The 14,686-nt window shown below is 47.3% G+C and overlaps 6 protein-coding genes and 2 non-coding genes across 8 annotated transcripts; 4 read left to right on the forward strand and 4 right to left on the reverse strand.

Annotated features, from left to right (window-relative positions):
- Positions 1 to 4,459: 4,459 nt before the first annotated feature.
- Positions 4,460 to 4,774, forward strand: F5891DRAFT_889820 (uncharacterized protein; the record flags this gene model as incomplete). Its single annotated transcript, XM_041373267.1, has 1 exon — positions 4,460 to 4,774. A coding segment is annotated over one exon (315 nt), but the record flags the coding sequence as incomplete, so codon positions are not given.
- A 137-nt stretch (positions 4,775 to 4,911) lies between these two features.
- Positions 4,912 to 5,178, forward strand: F5891DRAFT_964296 (uncharacterized protein; the record flags this gene model as incomplete). Its single annotated transcript, XM_041376082.1, has 1 exon — positions 4,912 to 5,178. A coding segment is annotated over one exon (267 nt), but the record flags the coding sequence as incomplete, so codon positions are not given.
- A 171-nt stretch (positions 5,179 to 5,349) lies between these two features.
- Positions 5,350 to 6,164, forward strand: F5891DRAFT_1197610 (uncharacterized protein; the record flags this gene model as incomplete). Its single annotated transcript, XM_041368509.1, has 3 exons — positions 5,350 to 5,565; positions 5,620 to 5,916; positions 5,964 to 6,164. 3 exons carry the CDS (start codon positions 5,350 to 5,352, stop codon positions 6,162 to 6,164), a joined length of 714 nt encoding a protein of 237 aa, XP_041218104.1.
- Positions 6,165 to 7,343: 1,179 nt separating this feature from the next.
- Positions 7,344 to 7,595, reverse strand: F5891DRAFT_918815 (uncharacterized protein; the record flags this gene model as incomplete). The annotated part of the gene is made up of 1 exon (XM_041373752.1): positions 7,344 to 7,595. A coding segment is annotated over one exon (252 nt), but the record flags the coding sequence as incomplete, so codon positions are not given.
- A 21-nt stretch (positions 7,596 to 7,616) lies between these two features.
- On the reverse strand, positions 7,617 to 8,325 carry F5891DRAFT_890914 (uncharacterized protein; the record flags this gene model as incomplete). Its single annotated transcript, XM_041373289.1, has 3 exons — positions 7,617 to 7,853; positions 7,906 to 8,076; positions 8,131 to 8,325. Coding segments are annotated over 3 exons (603 nt in total), but the record flags the coding sequence as incomplete, so codon positions are not given.
- A 3,133-nt stretch (positions 8,326 to 11,458) lies between these two features.
- On the reverse strand, positions 11,459 to 11,530 carry F5891DRAFT_t122. The gene has a single exon. It is a non-coding gene; the product is annotated as a tRNA-Ser (tRNA).
- A 168-nt stretch (positions 11,531 to 11,698) lies between these two features.
- On the reverse strand, positions 11,699 to 11,770 carry F5891DRAFT_t121. The gene has a single exon. It is a non-coding gene; the product is annotated as a tRNA-Ser (tRNA).
- Positions 11,771 to 13,521: 1,751 nt separating this feature from the next.
- F5891DRAFT_922502 (uncharacterized protein) lies at positions 13,522 to 13,999 on the forward strand (the record flags this gene model as incomplete). The annotated part of the gene is made up of 2 exons (XM_041373809.1): positions 13,522 to 13,779; positions 13,838 to 13,999. Coding segments are annotated over 2 exons (420 nt in total), but the record flags the coding sequence as incomplete, so codon positions are not given.
- Positions 14,000 to 14,686: the final 687 nt, after the last annotated feature.

Raw genomic sequence — 14,686 nt, forward strand, 5'->3', positions numbered from 1 at the left:
GCTTCAAAGGTTCCTTCAAGTCAACATCCGCCGGAAGATATGTCCGGGCCACGAAGTCATCCTGACTTTGTACAATGGCACTCCATGGCACAACCGCCTTGTCCTTCCCGGAGCATATCCCTTTGTCCATGCATTGAACAATTTGTCAGGTGATGCGACGACAAACTCACGATAGTGCAATGTAAGAAAGGCCCTCACTATGGCCTTCTTCTCCTCAAGTTTGGTGTCGGTGATGTCCGGAAGGAGTGGCATACCCTCCCCATCCATTTCGAATTCGTTTTCGACCTCCCTTGACCTGACGTCCTCCATCCCGTGCCCCGGTGCCTATCATTGTGATGCTCAACATGTTCAATCTGGTATACATGGTTCACACACTCACTGAACTGTTCCTGCACATACTCCTGCCACACTGGCTCAATGTCCTCCCAGTCCTTCGTCTTCATGAAGCTGTCCCCATCTCCTAAGGCCTCATTATCATCATGCCTGCATGAATATTTTGAGATGAAAGATCTCCGTCAATGGATAAATGTACTCACATCCCGAACAGCACCTCGCCCTTTTCATTCTTCCAAGCCGACATCACAAACACTCTCATCCCACATTGCCTCCACATCTCATTCGAAAAGTGCTCCATATATGCTGGACTCTTCTTACGAGCCACTTGTGCTTGTATCTCCGGAGGTGGACAGTTGTTGGACCACTCTTCAGCTGTTTCTTTAGCCTTCTCCAACTTTTTGTCGTCCAATTCAGCCATGACTCTCTTCACCGCCGCCTGATAATGTTTGAACATACCAGGATCTCCTGGCTTTACCCCGGACACGTCCTCAATCCTCTTCAGCACCTCTTCGCGTTTCTGCTGGTAGACCACCATCCTGGGCGTCCATTTCCTCCCATACTTGATCATGTCCTTTCTTTCCTTCTTTTTCTTGTTGTTGAACAACCAAGTCTTGTACACCTAAGAGTTGATGAAAGAATGTGACATTAAAATTTTAGTTTTTCAACACAACAAAGAAGCCTCACCTGCTTCCTCTTTTTCCATTGTTTTTGGTCCAACTTCGGAGCAAACAACCTGGCCGCCCTTGCTATGGCAGTGAAAATCGCTCGCTTCTCACTCCTTTTGGCAGCAGTCCACTCAGGAAGGTAGTTCTTCAACTCCAAAATCTCCTTGTCCGTGAGCTTCTGAGACTGTGGTTGACGCATCCTGTGTCTTCCGGAAGTCGTGTTGGTGGAATGACCTGTTCTTGCCATAGTGAATCAGAATGCAGAAATGGCTAAGGATTTGCAAGGTGGAAGTATTAATGAATTGTGCGAAGTTGAACTTTGAGCAAAGCCTAATGATGGTTAATCGGCCCATATTGGACCCTGAGCCATTAATGGAAATGAATTTGTAATGAGCCAACAGGACTGCACCGCATCATATTGCAATAACAATTCATTACACCTGAGCTGATGCCTTGCTTGCAACATTAATAAACAAGATGAAGATAGGTAGATGCACCCCAGTGCAAAAATCTCACAGGGTGGAAGCAAGGGGCAGCAAAGGTAGGAAGACTTGGGTCAAGGTCCCACTTGCAAGGACGAGGCGACATGCCTACAGGTCCATGCCTAACTCTCCCCCAGAATCACCAACAATTCAGCCTGTTGAGGCACCGCCTCCTTGGGAAGACTTTCCTGACAATACTTACGAGCAGGACCAAGGCTCATTTGAGCCTTTGCAACTCCCAAAAACCATGGCAAGTTCATGTACAATGTTGGAGTGTCATTCAAACTATGGCTAAGCATTCAAAAATACAGAGTCAAAATGACTACCTCAGGCAATGGCTGCCAAGGCAGGAATCATATCTACATCACCTCCTTGATCGAGAAGCTCCACCAGAAGACAGGAGATGCATCATCTGCCAACAGGATGGGGTGTACAAATGTCAAGATTGTCTTGGCGAGCCACTCTATTGCACGGGCTGTTGCAGGAGTCAACATCGTAGCAATCCTTTCCACTGGATCAGTCAATGGAATGGGCGATTCTTCGAGCGGAGTTGTCTAGCTCATGTGGGACTCATTATATACCTTGGCCATGATGGCAAACAATGTCCGGCGGTCACCGATGAAGGTACAACAATTCAGATGGTGAGTCTGAACAATGTGTTGGGTCTTGCAGAACCTAGCTGCTATTCGACCCTAAAGGGTTTCTGGACCAGGCTCAAGGCTCAGAGGAGAGGAAATACCATAAAAACTTGCTGATCTCTCAGACTCATACTGGTAACTGGTGAAAAGATTGCTTGATTATGTAAGCTACAAAAGTGCCAACATAAGGTAAGGTAAAAACAGTCTCTACAAGCCCAACCAGAAATGAATCCCTACACCGATCAGTGGAATTTGTTTGAAGAAGATGAACCCGAAGACCTGCTCGAGCCTGAAGATCTGCCATTTGTGTCCGGACCCGAGTTCCAGCCAAAGGAAAACACCATGGTCATCGTGGACAAGTCCGGAGTTCATCGCCTGGAGGTTCGATGCTGTGAATGTCCAAATGCCATGAGTCCGGACATTCAAATGTTTTGACACGGATTTTTCCCTGCATCTTTTAACAGGCCAAAGACTGTGTTCACCTTCAGAGTGCTCAATGATTTTCTACTGGACAGCCTTGAATGCGGCACCTCAGCGATGAACTATTACAGCAAGCTCCGGCGAATGACCTCCAGCATGTTTCCACACCTTGTTCCGGTAATGCTTTACCCTCATGATCTACTGGACATCATATTGACAAAGCACATTGCAAGGACCGATACAGAGAGCTCATGAGGGTCGCTCGACAGTGGAGGCAGTTGAAGACAATGAAATGGCATGGCTTCGGCCATCGTTCTGATAACCCGAGCACAGGAGAACTTGCATTATTTTGCCCGGCATGTCCTCAGCCTGGGATTAATGTGTTGTTGTCAGAGGATGAATCTCTTGATGAGTGAGTCCTATTCTCAACCTATGTGGCCTCCATAATAATACTAGGGATCCAAGCTGGAAATACACCCGGTCATTTGTGATGGACGGAAATTTCAAAGCCGAACATCTGCATCCCATTAAGCCATTCAATGAAGTTTGGCTGTCCGATGGGCTTGGATTCATGGTAGGAAAGGACAGGTATAAAATGCACCTGGCAGAGGCTGCTGACACAGTGGAAAAATCAAGCTGCAACAATCACCGGGCAGTAAATCAAGCTAATGCTGCTAGGCACAAGCTGGAGTCCACCGGTATCAGGGGAGTTGCCTGTGCCAGACACGGTTGCTTTGTCCCTCACTCCATGGTGGATTTTCAGAAAGGCGAAAGGCAAGCCACATCCACCATTCCCCATTCACGAGTTAACCATGGGGGGTCACTTGCAGACAAATGAACATGGACTACACCCTTTGCGAGGCTTCCCGGCACAACATGGAAGGCATCACCAGGGCTGTCACCTTCTATGATATTAATTGTCAATACAATAAACACTTTCGGGTTCGGGTGGATCGAAGTCGATTTCTAGAAATGGAACCACAACTAACCATCATTCCCGGAATTGGGTTGTGGCACGTTCATGGCCATCAGGACAGCTGCTATGTCCGATATGCTTCTAACTTTATTGAAGGCATTGGTCGGATCGATGGAGAGATCATGGAGACACTATGGGCACGGCTCAATCTGATCTCCCCTGCTGCTCGGGGAATGTCATCTCCCCACTGAAAGGAATGCCTTGATTATCAGATGAATGACTCCAATTTCTGCAAGATGATTCACATGAAAAGGACTCTATGCTGGAAATACAAACTGGCTAGGAATGGTATCTTAGAAAGTGGAAAGGCATTCGACAGACTCGATGAAGCAGCACCCTCACATTTGAAGACAGAATGGTTAGCCAGGGAGAGGATAGCTCAGTCAAGCAGATTGAATGATCCTTCAGCCATGGATGAATATGAGATCAATATCAAAAAGGGTAAGTTGAGTTCCATTGTCTCCATCGAGGTCTGAATTAATATTGCACTCAGCACCTAGCAAAAAGGAGATTGAGCTTAGATTGTTAGAGGAGGGTAACACCCGCAATGCAGCACCCTCTCGCAGATCTGTGGTGACATGGATATCGACAGGGTTAGCAATTGAAGAGGCTCAGATTGCATTGCTCATCGAGGTCCAAAGGATCGGAAGAAGATCCACTGAGACACAGAGATTAGACATCGCCCGTCAACGAGATCGGCTCCAAGGCCAGATAGATGGATTTGCTCGGTCTGCTCTAACACATCTCGGGGAGGGATTTGATGCAGATGATGAACCTGAGGACTTGGACGTAGACATTCTAGATGATCTCGATGATGACCTGGCAGATTTCACAGAGACATCTCATACATGGACAAACTTGCCCGAGCTCACTGTAATCCCATTGCCATCGAACCTGGGGGTTGATAGATGCAGATGATGCATGGCAGAGGATCTGATTCCCCTGGAGATGTCGCTTCGTGAAGGGCAGGCCAATGATGCCCTTCACAATCTCCGCATTTACCTTTGCAACAAGGCCATCCTGTTCCGAACAACTGTTAGGCAGGCCAAATCCCAGGCCCTGAAAACTCGAGCTTGGTCCCAGGTGACGTCGGTGCAGCAGGCAGTCTCCCTCCATGCCAGCATATATACAAAGACAAGGAAGCAAATGATGAAACTTGAGCCGGGGCAAGACCAGCTTCAGAAATACAAACCCCTGCTTCGCGAGCAACTCAAAATCAGCACTGCAGTGGGAGACCCAAATGCCCGAGGTCAATGAAATGAATCTTTGGCTTGGTTTTGGTCTGTTGAAGTCGACCTCGGGGGTCCCGATCAATTGTGGAATGAGGAATGTGAGTTTCTGCTTGCATGTCATATCCCGCGGTTACCTGACTGGACCCATGCCAAGTTTACTGAGTCCATTGGCTGAGGGCAAAGGCACTACAGGATCGATGGAGGGAGGAAATGCTATTGGTCAAATTGGAGATGGATTGGACATGTAAGTTCTTTTTGTGGAAAACAACCCAATGGGGCGAGCACATGCAGGAATCATTGGAGAAACGACTTCCGGGTCACAGATGCTACGCTGGAAGGCAATCCCAAATGTATTCATTGCTCGCACAGGATGTGCAGGCAGCTTTTCAAGACCTACAAAACGTGTTGATAGAGGCTGGAGATGAATGAACATTGTTTTCTCATGAAGTCCCTTTTTCCACATACATAATTGAGGCCCGGGAATTGTCCGGGTCAGCCCATGTCGGAGTTTGAATTTCGTATCCATCCATCAGTGATTCTTATCTTCACATCTTCACCATCTTTCACTTGTATTGCCAGCACCATAGTCCTGTATCAGCCATGTCTGCATCTCATGCATCCACTTCTGGCACTCTGAATGCCGGAAGCCATTACCGACCCCTGAAGCTGAGTCTTGCAACTATTTCCTGCACATTGGCAATGGCTGGATCTCGCGTCCGTGCATGCATCTCTCAATATCAGACGGAAGCTGCCAACAATGGTCTATCTTCTGACCGGATCAAGTATTTTAAAGCTGGGCTGCAATGGGAGATGAATGTATGTCACCACTGCCCTGATGACTTTGTTGGTCAATGCTAAGAATGTGAGCAGACTTTTGTCACACCACTCCTGCAGTACTCTGCTTCACAGAATATCGTGTCGGTGGTTCCAGTCCCTGTCGCTTATATCCTTAAGTTGTATCCCATGCTAACCTGGAACACGGTTCCGGACAACGTCTTTTCATTCCACCTCCTTTCATTTCATGATGAGCCAATTGCAGGACATCTGTCCCGGATTGTGTTCGCATATACATGTCCATGGTGGATGGGAAACACCACAATCCCTGATCAACCATGGCAGTGGGATGAAATAATGGCTTCCTGCATCTCTCACTACCAGTATTGGGCAGTAAGATGTTAGCTGAATTACCTTGATTGATGACTTATCTGTTTCAGCTTAATGTTGAGGATGATGCTTTGGTTCTTCCAGAGAAGTTGAAAAACACTTCGACTCCACCACTCATGGGACTGAGGTTCATCAAAGAACGCATGGAAGCATTGATGGAGGAGCAAGATCAGGGCATCAAAGCCAAGATGGGAGAGGTGAAGATGTACACTGACATGTTAGAGAAATTGAGGAAAGGCAAAGGAGTGTAGTCCCATTCAGTCTTCATTGTATACAAGATGTAACATATTCTATGCATTCAAAAATCTCACATCCGAGTCCCGGACGCCCAGGTCCCGAGTCCCGAATTTCGGAGGTCAGGGTTCGGAGACCCGGAGCTTGGCAACTGTGTTGGGTGTCAGGGTATCCAGACCATTGGAGATAGCATGTGTCAGTATTTTGCGTTTCATGGTTCATGTTGGGTGAATATGGAATTGGGGACCAGGGACTCGGTATTCAGAACAGTGTCAAGTCCCAGGTCACAAGCTCCGAGTCCCGAGTCCCAAGTCCCGGGTCCCGAGTCCCGAAGTTCGGAGATTGGGGTTCAGCGACCCGGAGCTCGGCAACCGTGTTGGGTGTCAGGGTACTCGGAGCATTGGAGATAGCATTTGTCAGTATTTTGAGTTTCATGGTTTATGTTTCGTGATTATGGAATCGGGCGTCAGGGACTTGGCATTGAGAACAGTGTTGAGTCCCATGTCACGAGCTCCGAGTCCCGAGTCCTGAAACCCACACCCAGCAGTTGCCGAGCTCCAGGTCGCCGAACCCCGACCTCTGAAATTCGGAACTTGGGACCTGGGCGTCCAGGACTCAACACTGTTCTCAATACCGAGTCCCTGACGCCCGATTCCTTAACCAAGAAACATGAACCATGAAACGCAAAATACTGACAAATGCTATCTCCAATGCCCCGGATGCCCTGACACCCAACACAGTTGCCAAGCTCCAGGTCGCCGAACCCTGACCTCCGAAATTCAGGACTCGGGACCTGGGCGTCCGGGACTCTGTATTCAGAACAGTGTTGAGTCCGGAGTCCACAATGTCGGGGTTCAGGGTTTTGTCAAATGTGTATGGCAATAACAAATGTTAATTCGAGCGTATTTATATATCTTCCCCCAGTCTCAAATATCACGTGCTGAGGTCCGGGTGTCGGGACTCAGTACCCCAGCACTCGGGACTCCCACATGTCAAGTCCCGAGTTCCAATTATCGAATACCGAGGCTTGCATCCAAATTATTCAGTCCCACATATCACTTTGGAAATGCTCAAAATTGAGTATTGAGGTCTGGATCACAATTGGTACATGGTATTCATTTGTTGGAATGTATATAGGTCACAATGCTTGCTCTTTGTTTGATCTTTCACATGCTGTATGCACCATCCACACTAGCCCATCCACATGATGGAACACCAGCGTAAATGTGAACAGCATCCCTCATATACCATGCCCAAGCAATCCGATCCCCTTCCACATCATAAACTCCATGTCTCACAATCCTTCCGGAAAACGCAATCATACAGCCGGAATTGTACTTGAACTCCAGCTGAAGGTTTGGCATTGTCATCCGAGCATTAGAATAGTTCCCCACGGTGGTGAGAATGTCGAAGCATTCAGCAATGGACATGTGGTCTCGATGATGGGGGGTTTCCCGATTGGAAATGATGGAGAGGGTGTTAAACACGGATGCCCAGTACTGCAGGGCCTCCGGCATCTGTGGCAGATCCTTGCTTACTGCTATATTTCCAAGGTTTGACAAGGTTCTCAACCCTGCCCAGTACTGCTCAGGATGCATGACTCTGAGTGCCGCGGACGTGATGGCTGCTGGCCTTGCAATGGCTTTGAGGATATTCTCACAGGAAGGTCCCTTCAATGATGCAGATACCTCCGGATCTGACATATTCTTTGGGATTGGTGAGTATGACTGCCGGAATCACCATCCCATCAGATCCTACCTCGTGTCCCTGTTGAAACCATGCCGGAGATAGATTGATGCATCCGGGAGTTGGTCCAACATCTTCCGAGCCCCGGTTGAACAACTTTTGATTAGTTCGCCAATTGCCATCAGCCCTTACACTTTTTTTGAGGCTTAGAGCGAGCAAATCGGTGGCCTCCCTGATTTCCTTCTGTAGGTTCCATTAATATTCAATATCCATTGAGTAACAATGTATATTACACACCTGGGTGGTGTCGGTCAGGGCGTCTGGGAGGTACCATGCAATGATGGCACTGGATGCATCGACAATTGTGGCAGGTTCGTCGACCAACCTTTTGCCTTCATGGCCAGGAGGACACCTCTCAAGCAACCTCGCCTCTCTATGTTCATTATGCCCGGTGTCCTTCGGGGAGATCAATTTGCTATATCTTGCAATATCCATCTGCATCTGAACTGTCATGCAGGAATTTGAATGATAAAACGAATTTTCCGAATCTGCAGGAAGACCCACTGGGATTTTTAGATGCCTTTATGAGTACATCAGCCAAGCGATCGCACGCCATCACCAGATCAGTGTCTAGGTTGGGGGAAGGTATGACTGGGCCTCCTCCAGTCTTCTCTGCCTTGAATTTCTGTTCAGTATATTCCCCTGCTTCATAAGTCACAGTCAGGGCCCAAGTGCGCCAGATGTTTATGCTATCAGGAGGGGAAGGGGAAGAACCGTTCATGCTGGATGTTAATCTTGGGAAATCAGACGCTGAATGCTGGATGTCCATACTTTGGTGTTATAGGGGGTGGAGATAGAGAGGATCAGATAAGGGAGCCTTGGATAATTTTGGCTGTCAAAGATGTATTATTATCCATTGCTCAATGAAATACTACCTGATTGGAAGTGTGCTGGTCATCAGATATTCATTTGTCGACTCCCGGGTCCCGGAACTCGGAAGTCGGTACGGTTGACCCATATTTGGGTGGTCGGAATTTGGCGTCTCGTAGGGCAACACAAGCTTCGCACAGCCATATCAGGAGATCACCTGCAGCTCCGGGAACTTGGTAACCTTGATTTATTACCTCCTCTGAGTAAGGTTGACTCGCTGGTCATCAGATATTCATTTGTTGACTCCCGGGTCCCGGAACTCGGAAGTCGGTGTAGAGACTCGTGCATCTCATGGTCTGATATGGCGCTTTACACTAGGAAGTACATAGCACGAACTTGTAGCGTCACTCTGTGCACTACCCACAGCTATCTCTATATGACGCGCAGCTTTCCCGCGCAATGCGCGCACCATTCCCACGCTTCGCGATGTATACGCGCGCGCGTGTTCCTGCGCTTGCGCGCCCTATGGCGCCAGCCATCCAGAAGCATCCATCCACTGTCCACCAAGCTCCCTAGTACGTATATTTCCATTTCCTTTATTAGCATAGTTCCACCTTTATTTTTATCATGGATTCTCACTCATATATATCTTTACATACCTACTCGGTAGCGCTTCGGCTCCGCATGACCGTGCTTAGGCGCGCTATATAAGCGCCAGCAGTACATACTATTAAAAAAACCTTACTTTACCTCCCATTTACTTATTACTACTTACTTACTACTTAGCAGAACATAGTAGAACTCTATCTGTTTACACCTCGCATCTCTCTTCTCTTATCTAGTATCATATCATCACTTAAGTCTAACCTCTCTGTTGTTTCTGCATACGCACGCGTGCTTTCCCGCGCTTCGCGCTAATACGCGCGTGTGTTCCCACGCCTTGCGCGCACCTGCGCTTTCTCGCGCTTCGCTTCAGCGCGTACCTGTAGATCTTCGCTGCACTCGCTTCCCCTATAGGGTCGAACGCACTTGCCATCTCAAGTATCACAGACTAGGCAACGCACAACCTACAACATTTATAGATACAGCTAGGAGCTATCTTTGTTCCTGGCAGTATTGTTGTTTCTACATCGGTACGGTGAAGGTACAACAATTCAGATGGTGAGTCTGAACAATATGTTGGGTCTTGCAGAACCTAGCTGCTATTCGACCCTAAAGGGTTTCTGGACTAGGCTTAAGGCTCAGAGGAGAGGAAATATCATAGAAAACTACTGAGCACTCTGACTCATACTGGTAACTGGTGAAAAGATTGCTTTATTATGTAAGCTACAAAAGTGCCAACATAAGGTAAGGTAAAAACAGTCTCTACAAGCCCAACCAGAAATGAATCCCTACAACGGTTGACCCATATTTGGGTGGTTGGAATTTGGCGTCTCATAGGGCAACACAAGCTTCATACAGCCATGTCAGGAGATCACCTGCTGCTCCGGGAACTCGGTAACTTTGATTTATTACCTCCTCTGAGTACGGTTGACTCACATGTTGGTGGTCGGAACTTGGCTTCTTGTAGGGCAACACAAACTTCGCACCCCGGATTCCACATTCTGCAAGACAACCTAAGCACCATCAGAGGCCATGTCAAGAGAGCACCTGCTGCTCTCTTCAGAAACATCTCAATTTTGGTTGGCCATTTAACATGGAAAGTATTAACTAAATTATGTGTTGAGTTCCGGGTCCCGGAACTCGGAACTCGGTACAGTTGACTCCAATTCTGGTGGTCGGAACTTGGCTTCTCGTAGGGCAACACAAGCTTCGCACCCCGGATTCCACATTCTGCAAGACAACCTGTGCACCATCAAAAAGTATTAACTAAATTATGTGTTGAGTTCTGGGTCCCGGAACTCGGAACTCGGTACAGTTGACTCAAATTCTGGTGGTCGGAACTTGGCGTCTCATAGGGTAACACAAGCTTCGCACTGCCATGTCAGGAGATCACCTGATGCTCCGGGAACTTGGTAACTTTGATTTATTACCTCCTCTGATTTGGTTGATGTACAACTACCTCAGCTCCATCATGTCTACAATTATGATACACATGGGCCCACCCATCTATATTTTATACCACCTTCGGCCCACCCGTCTAATACAACATCCCATACAACACCCTCGGCCCACCGGTCTAATTGATATGCATCTGGGCCCACCTGTATAATACAATATTTTATAACACCCTCAGCCCACCCGTCTAATTTAATATGTGTCTGGGCCCACCCGTGAATGTGATAACAAGTACCTACCCATCTCTCTCATACACATCTACCTTAATACACCCATCTGCATAATATCCAACTACCTCGGCCCACCCGTCTACCTAATATTCATGTACATTGGCCCACTCATCTACTCTATATATTCCCTGCATGGGCCCACCCGCCTCCATTGGGAATAATTTGCCTCCCGGCCCATCCGTCATAGTCGAGGATATTTTTATCATGGGCCCATGGTCCACTGGCCCGTATCATACGGGATATTATGCACGTCCGTTCCCTCGTATTATACGGAGATAGGTCACTGTAATATGTGAGCCATCACAGCATTCACTACTTACATGGCAAGTTGCTTTGGGATTATTACCAGGCACACATGGAGTTGCTGCATTGACAGACATGGATGCTGTCAAAGCGATGACAACAGCAAGGAGGGAGAAACACATTTTCTGTGCGAGGTGATATGGTATTATTGAACACCAAAATCATGGCAGGACCAGGATTTGAATCTAGGCCTTCCCAACTCTGGGGGGATGTCTTAACCACTAGACTATCCAGCCATTATAGTTTCCCTCACTGCATCCAATGTGTGGATTACATCATATTCCAACACACCCCCTTAATCCACACAGGGATTACAAGGTGCCATTTTGGTTTCAGCAGAATTTGTGCCTATTTCTAAGGTCACATCCATCAACAGGGCTCATAATCTGTTGAACACCAAATCATGGCAGGACCAGGATTTGAACCTAGGCCTTCCCAACTCCGGGGGGACGTCTTAACCACTAGACTATCCAGCCATTACAGTTTCTCTCGGATTACATCATATTCCAACAGAATCTTCTGAGGGGTCCTCGAATGATATCACTGAGGACTACTATAGGACAACGGCCAGCTTTTATATTGCATGAGTACGATTCTGATTGTTTTGGCAGAATCATTGTTCCTGTCAGATGACATAAATTTAGACAGAACCTATAAGAACTTATTCATTCAATTGATTACAACCATTGTATGAAACCCAAACTCTCACTCATCTTCTCCATTTGAACCTGCAGTGACAAAGTCGAGAAGTTTTTTTATGTCCATTTTATGTCCATTGAGAGATAAACTCTATGTAGGACAGTACATGCTAGTCTAATGGGACCCCCTGTGTTCCTATCACATCTCTGGAGTCATGAATGCCCTGGTATGAAGTGTACCCACATCAGTCTGCTGTTCCCCCTGGCCATTTTAGATGTGCCTTCCTTTGAAGATGAGGTAACTTTGTGTATATGTCAGAAATTTCCAGGGACCATTGTAAATCCTTGGTAGACATTTTAAGGACCGTTTTTCACACAGGCTATTCTAATGTATTTAAATGACATACAATTATATTTTAGGACCTTAGAATGGTTGCCACTGGCCATTGTAAGGCATCACAATGGCTGTGTTGTGACACATGAGGGACGGACCTTGAAAGGCATCATAATGCCAACAACAATCTTGAAATAAACAAAAATATCATTTGAATGATCCACATGATCTTTGGATGGCTCACACCACCTTGTTATTTGAGTACTCTACTTATTACACTATTACATTACATGAGAGTAGGAGGAGGGATGCATCGAGCAGGATGCCAACAAGTGCATTGAGAGCAATAATGTTTCTGTTGTTCTTGTCCACCAGAGGTGAACCGATGTAGAAACAACGATCCAGATGGTGGTATTCTGAACTATGTGTTGGGTCTGCTTGCCTAAGCTGCTATGCTTGTAGTGACAAGTGCATTTGACCCTAAAGGGGAAGCAAGTGCAGCAGAGATCTAGGGGTTGGTGCAAAGGGTGCCGTTCATCGGCCGACGTAGAGCGTGGGAAAGCGCCAGAGGCACGAGCGCGAGAACAAAGTGCTTAGGGCGGCCGATGCGCGGGAAGGTAGCGCTTGAGCGGCGCGAAGCGCGGGAAAAGCACAAGGTGGATTTACAAGCAGAGGTTTGTAATAGACGTTAAGGATGTTCTTATTGCCAATAGATACTGACTATGGGATGCGACAGATGAGCTTTACACTGATAGTGAGATGCAGGAAGCTTCTATATGATTCAATGATGTAAAATATGAACTACAGGCACTTATATATGTCTAAAAATGCGCCCCTGAAGCGGAGCCAAAGCGAGTAGGTAAGGTATGTAATAAGGGTCCATGACATGAGAATTGAGCAATCATTAAAATAGAATATGGTCTGATATGGAGAAAATGATATGAACACGTACCAGTGAGGTTAGTTTGGACAATGGATGGACGTGCGACATAGGGCGCTTCGAGCGCGGGAAAGCGCGCCTAATGCGCGCACGAGAATGCTGTGCTTGGGGCGGCCGATGTGCGGGAAGGTAGCGCGTGCTTGGCGCTTGGCGCGGGAGAGTTTCGCTTTGCATAGGGAATGATTGGAAGGGTATTGGCACAAGTTGTGCATCAAACTGTACTCTGAGACAGGTCGCATGTATAGCCTCTGCAAGGCCACAGAGATATCAGTCTCTACACCGTCTCCAGCTGAAGCAGCAAGCAATACTAGTCGCTTCAGTATGGCTAGTATCGCTGCTCTTACTCACATGTCAGCATTCGCACAGGGCTTCAGCAACAATGAATGCCAAGCAGCTGCCAGGGCGCTGCTTAGGCATGATGTGCATGTCGACGGTAGTCATTACCAGACAAGGACACACAGGGGCCTTCACCCTTCATATGTTGCATTCAATCCTCTTGTGGAACAGACCGACAAGAAGACCCTCACACAAGACGACCTGGTAGAAGCAGGGCTGCAGGATGTATTTGATGTGGTAAGTCAAAGTATCATGTTTTATTATATTTTCTAATTCTTTTCAATTCTTTTCCTAGATCAGCGTACAAGACCGCCTTGATGGTGGCATTTCACTCATTATCCGTTGCGCTGGTATGGCAGCAGGTCCAAAACTCTCACCCGAGCAAGTCCCGTTGGACGTTTATATTACTCCCCGAGAGTTACAAGCAACGCCTGAGTGCATTGGCGGAGATGTTGCTGTTTGAGCCCCAAGTGTTTGCCCAGGAGTTCGCCATCCCTCACCTCCAGTGTTTTTCTCAATGTTGTGCTATTGAGAAGGTTGACCCACCTAAGCGCTGTAAGTTATTCATCATTGTTTTTTATATAACCAACTCAATTGTAAAGTTTCTGCGCCTCATATTGGTCTCAAACATTCACAATATCTGCCCACACCCACTATTCCTACCGGTACTCGCATACAGTGCTCTGTGCAGCCTCCGGAGGTCTTCACAAGCAACTTACATGCTTCTGTAAACAACTTGCCAGCAGCCAACATCCTGTCGGCTGCTATTCGTGAAGAGATAATGCAACCCACATCATTTACAGAAGCGCCATGTCAGCTTCGTCAACGTCGACATGCGGATGTGTTCCATTCTGATAGGAACCCCGGTGAGAAGTTAGTGGGTCCGACACTTTTGGCTCAGGGCAAAGATAGTTTGGATGCTACCATAATCACGCAAGCGCTCATAAGTATTGGTCCAAACACTGATGCTGCCCTGGATCAGCTGAAACTTGGAGATGAAGTTCTGCCAAAATTGCGAATTCTTGTCAGCACCATTCACAGCAGCTGATGGGAGGCAGTTTTTAGATCTCCCAAGTGGGATCTCAGCTATGAACACGCTTTTGTGTTGGCTTCGGCTCTCCTCGCTGATTTGCAGGGAATTACG

Source organism: Suillus fuscotomentosus (genome assembly GCF_016647785.1).
Source record: "Suillus fuscotomentosus strain FC203 chromosome Unknown F5891scaffold_127, whole genome shotgun sequence".
In the NCBI taxonomy this organism is placed as follows: Eukaryota; Fungi; Basidiomycota; class Agaricomycetes; order Boletales; family Suillaceae; genus Suillus; species Suillus fuscotomentosus.